At 42.9% G+C, this 5,085-nt stretch overlaps 1 protein-coding gene across 1 annotated transcript in view; it reads left to right on the top strand.

Moving 5' to 3' along the window:
- Positions 1-4,773: 4,773 nt before the first annotated feature.
- The window catches only part of LOC307259099 (single-minded homolog 1-A-like), a gene marked incomplete at both ends in the record, with an annotated part of 19,197 nt that continues 18,885 nt past the window's right edge, over positions 4,774-5,085 (top strand). Inside the window, one exon of the mRNA XM_080038833.1 lies at positions 4,774-4,948. Coding sequence (XP_079894959.1) covers positions 4,774-4,948 — 175 coding nt within the window. The remainder of the gene's footprint in view (positions 4,949-5,085) is intronic.

The following is a 5,085-nucleotide window of genomic DNA, read 5'->3' as shown; positions in this document are numbered from 1 at the left end:
AAAACTTATCCATGCATTTATCTTTAGTAGACTTGACTACTGTAACAGTGTCCTTGCTGGCCTTCCAAAAAAATCTATCAGACAGCTTCAGCTAATTCAGAACGCTGCTGCTCGAGTCCTCACTAGGACCAAAAAAGTGGATCACATTACCCCAGTTCTGAGGTCTTTACACTGGCTTCCTGTCACTCAAAGAATTGATTTCAAAATACTGATGTTGGTTTATAAAGCACTAAATGGTTTAGGGCCAAAATACATTACTGATATGCTGATACGTTATGAACCGTCCAGAGCCCTTAGGTCGTCTGGGACAGGTCTACTTACAGTCCCTAGACTTAGGACTAAACAAGGAGAAGCAGCTTTTAGTTATTATGCACCAACAATCTGGAACAAACTCCCAGAAAACTTGAGGTCTGCTGCAACTCTCAGTTCTTTTAAATCGAGTCTGAAGACTTTTTTGTTTCCATTTTAACCTGCAATTTTTATTTTATTTGCTTCTTTTATTCGCTTTTAAATGTTTTATAATGTTTTATGTATTCTAATCTTGCCCCTGTAAAGCACTTTGAGTGGCCTTGTGTCTGAATTGTGCTATATAAATAAACTTGCCTTGCCTTGCCTTGCCTCATGGTGGGGGAAAGTGAGACAGTGGCTCACTTTCCCCCACAGTATTTGGCTCACTTTCCCCCACCACCACAATGTGAGAAAAAACTACCTCTCTTAGCATTTCAGGCTAATCATCAGTTATCAGCATTACATGGTTTCATATGTTGGTAGTTCATCAACACGTATGATAGAAGTTTTTCTACGTGAATACATTTGCTTTGGCACAACAGATGATTAAGTTGACAGCACGAAAATGTACTTTTACATGCAAAATACCTATTTTGGTGAAAAAAAACATGCTTACCACAGTACCATGAGGTCCTCTCTTTCAGGGCCATGGGGAAATGAGAGGGGCTTGAAAACATATATCTCACATGACCGCAAATGTTTTCCGTTGCCTAGATACAGGGGGTGGCTCACATTACCCGATGCCTCAGATTCCCCTGTTCTCCCCTATGGTAATTCTGTTGACCTTGATTTGCGACATAAATATTAAAAAAAAAATTGCAAAAGAAAATATAGTCTTGTTATATCCTCCAATAACACTGTGGTTGAAATTTAGAATTTCTAAGTATTTGCCCTAAGGGTTAATGTTGACATAATGGTAATGGAATTTTGTCAATGTGTTTGGCAGTGTGAAGAGAAAGTGTTATGTTTACGTTTACCCTTATGTTGAAATGACACTGGACAAAATGAAAAGTTATTCTTTTTAAAGCTTGTTTTAAACATAGATAGTATATAAATATTTTAATGGGTTTATTTTTTATTTATTCATAAGTTTGTGTTTTGTTACTCCTGGAAAAGTGTTTGTTACTGTGGATGTGGAACATTCTGAGTTGAGTAAGGTGGGTGGGTGGACACTTCAAACTTCTCAGTATTTCTATAACCCTGCCTTGAAGCAGCAGACTCTTAATGCATCAGATGTGACCGTATGCGCAAGGTCAGTTGGTCATTTGATAATATCCAAACTGTACAAAATGTATATAGGCAAAACACACTGAAATAATGAAGGTCTTAAACTGGAATGTGGCAATCACGTTGTGTCAAGTGGATGAATTTTACGGAAATATGCTCCACTTAAACACAATAAAAACCGTATATGCTGCATGCCTTCAGGCCAGGCCTACTCATTGTATTTCATTTTATTTAACAAGTCCTGTTTTGAAGGACTCTGTTTCAAAATCTAGTTCTTTTTTATATCTGTAATATTTAATGTTATACTATTCTCACTTGCTACATATTCTCACAAATTGAATTCTAGTGATGCAACTTATGATTATTTACATGCTGGATTCATTTGACAATTAATTTAGTCATTCATAAATATTGGCATCTAAAGAAATCGGGAACATGAAATAAATATTTGTTGAATTAACTTAAACGTAAGCTTGGCCTCAATCAACGAATGTAGGCTACTGTTGGTGCAGCACAGACAGTATTCCAGCGTGTACTGTAGGTTGGTGGGGTTCTAGGCACAATGGGTATGTGTGTGTGTGTGTGTGTGTGTGTGTGTGTGTGTGTGTGTGTGTGTGTGTGTGTGTGTGTGTGTGTGTGTGTGTGTGTGTGTGTGTGTGTGTGTGTGTGCGTGTGCGTGTGCGTGTGCGTGTGTGTGTGTGTGTAGGAGCCTTGGATACGATAACCACTTACCAGGCTAATAATCAAATAAATATACTGTCTTAGTATAAAAAATAATTAGTTCTATAAAGTGGCGTCCAAGTACAAAGTCATCTCCCCCAGCTGCCATGCGGGCGTAAGGAAACGTTGTGTGTGACATTTTATAGCCTATACTATCTATTGTGACATCAAGTATTTCAGTTCAAACCGATCCCCGGCCTCGAGGCGACATTTATACCTCAGAAACACACGTTGACATGTCTGCAATGAACAGTTGGTTAGAGTACTTGTTATTTCTGCTTGTATGGGTTGATATGATAGCGGTGAAGGAGCCTGTATCTTCTGACAGTACAATCAGCTTGTTGTGATCACTCCATATATCTACATAGGATCATTGTGCTCTGACTCGACTAAATCACATGGAGTAGCCTATTTTCGTTCATCATATTTTCCACAGACGCAGCCCTAATTACCAGTGAGTGCGTTCGCAGTTGAAGCGAAGGTTAAACCAGCGTCAACCATTCCGTGCGCCTACAGCATCCCGGATGATTTGCTCACCGCAGGCTGGATCCCATTACTGGCCCCGGCCCGCGCTCACTGCTGCACTGCGCGCGCACACACACACTCACACACACACACACACACACACACACACACACACACACACACACACACACACACACACACACACACACACACACACACACACACATACATGCACGCACACAAGAGCACATGCGCGCGCGCACAGAGAGAGAGCCCGTTCTGCCACTATAACTCTGTTCTGTATGGGCTGGAGAGAAAAAACTGTAGCCTACAATGAAAGCTGGCTTTGCAACAGCATAACAACTGTTACACAATTCCAATAAGAATTATTATTATGAGCCTATTACACTGGAGAAGTATAATGCAGGTATGATCACTGTGCAAAGGTCGACATGAAACAATCAGTATGACATATGAACAAACTACTAGGCTATGTCACTGTGACGACATAGAAACAGATCGCGGTGATGTTTCCTTTAGAAGTGATGGAAGTTGACTTGTCCAAGCTGTTGGCCGCTGTAGCCAATTAGTCCTGGATGTGTCTTCAGAATGGGCCTAGACATTCTATGCGCTTTGCTTGCTGTAGCAGCAGTGCTGTATTAGAAGTATTTCTTATAGCCTATTAGAAGAAACATCGAACCAAAATTAAAGCGAACCCGTTTGGTGCGTAAACACAGACAATCATTGATGCTTTGTGCTTGAGGCACACTTTACTCTTCAAGAATCAACCGAAAACATCTTAACAAATGTGTGTGTGTGTGTGTGTGTGTGTGTGTGTGTGTGTGTGCGTGCGCGCGCGCCTGCGTGTGTGTGTGCGTGCGTGTGTGTGTGTGTGTGTGTGTGTCAGAGACAGAGAGAGAGCCATACGCCTTTCAAATATGACCTGGCACACTTTCTAACAGCAGAGTTCACGCATATAACTTTGTTTTGGAAAAAGGTCAAAACGTGCTGCCAAATACTAAATGCTCTGTGACGACTCTAAGCCCATATTTGGGTTTGATTGTTGGTTGCAACAAAACCAGTTTTACAAATGATGAAAATGTAAAGTCCTCGGGGCCAAGTACCCAGGCCAATAATAAAGCCTTAATGAGGCAGCCCTGCATATTGTTAAAGCACGGCCTCGAGGTAATCTTGACTGGGTAGTTTTTGTTGACACAATAAATCTTCCAATGTGACACATCTTTGAATGAACGCTGCTGCTGAACGCGTTCTTCCATAGAAAGAGCGAGAGCGTGTGAGGGGGCTTTACGATCCAGTTCGGGGCAGAGGTGAACATGCTCCATCAGCCTATCCCCGTTCCCCATGGAGCGCGTCATCACAGACAGCAATCCAATGGACCAATAGGAGCGCACCTTCCTCATGTGGGCGGGGCCATGGAGCTCGCAGCCCCTTTGGAGGCTCTGGAGGACCTGCTTGCTTGACCTGAAACCACTACAGGAGGATCCAACATTATGTGAACTGTGCGCCTGGGATTTGTACACACACTGTTCCTGGACTACACTTTAAAAAAGGGGCCGGTTGTTTCTGCGCTGAGGTAAGCGATGTGGATATGTGGCCTACTGTTTGTAGAATAGGCCTAGGTTATTTATACAAATGAAAAAAACACAGCTACTAAATGTCTGAAAAGATTCCAACAAATGTCCCTCACTGGTAATTGTGCGTAATTGTGAGTGTTCCAGACTGATGCATTTTTCCATCCTACAGGCCCCCCGATGTCTCCACACTAACACCGGGCTTGATGGATCCCTAGTGTGCGTTGAGCGCTCCATCCCATGGGCCGACCAGAGCGCCGCCGCTACAAATAGGCCTATAATACTCAAAGATCCATCCAGGAATTAGCCGAACCCTTTTCGTCTCAAAACCACCGGAACACTTGGAGGTATGGGAATGTGTCCATGCGCAGCCGCCGGTCCCAGCTGTGGAGTTTAGAGGGGGTATATACTTCCATGTCTGGAGACACACAGCGATGAGACGGACGGGCTCTGACTAAAGAGAGGACGCGTTATTGGAAAGATGAAGGAGAAATCGAAGAACGCGGCCCGCACGCGACGGGAGAAGGAGAACAGTGAGTTTTATGAACTGGCCAAACTCTTACCGCTGCCCTCCGCCATCACCTCACAGCTGGACAAAGCCTCCATCATCCGCCTCACCACCAGCTACCTGAAGATGAGGATAGTCTTCCCTGAAGGTAACACTGGTGCGCCTTTGGACTACATAGTATGGTATTAATACAAATAGATTGCTACACAGTTCTCAAAACCTTTAAATGAAGACTAGATGGAGAGATAGAATTCCTTATTTTGCATTGCATTTTATACAACGAAA

The sequence above is a fragment of the Ammodytes marinus genome (assembly GCF_949987685.1).
Source record: "Ammodytes marinus genome assembly, chromosome: 13".
In the NCBI taxonomy this organism is placed as follows: Eukaryota; Metazoa; Chordata; class Actinopteri; order Uranoscopiformes; family Ammodytidae; genus Ammodytes; species Ammodytes marinus.
The sequence above is the reverse complement of the archived record's forward strand: the minus strand, read 5'-3'. Positions and strand labels throughout refer to the sequence as shown.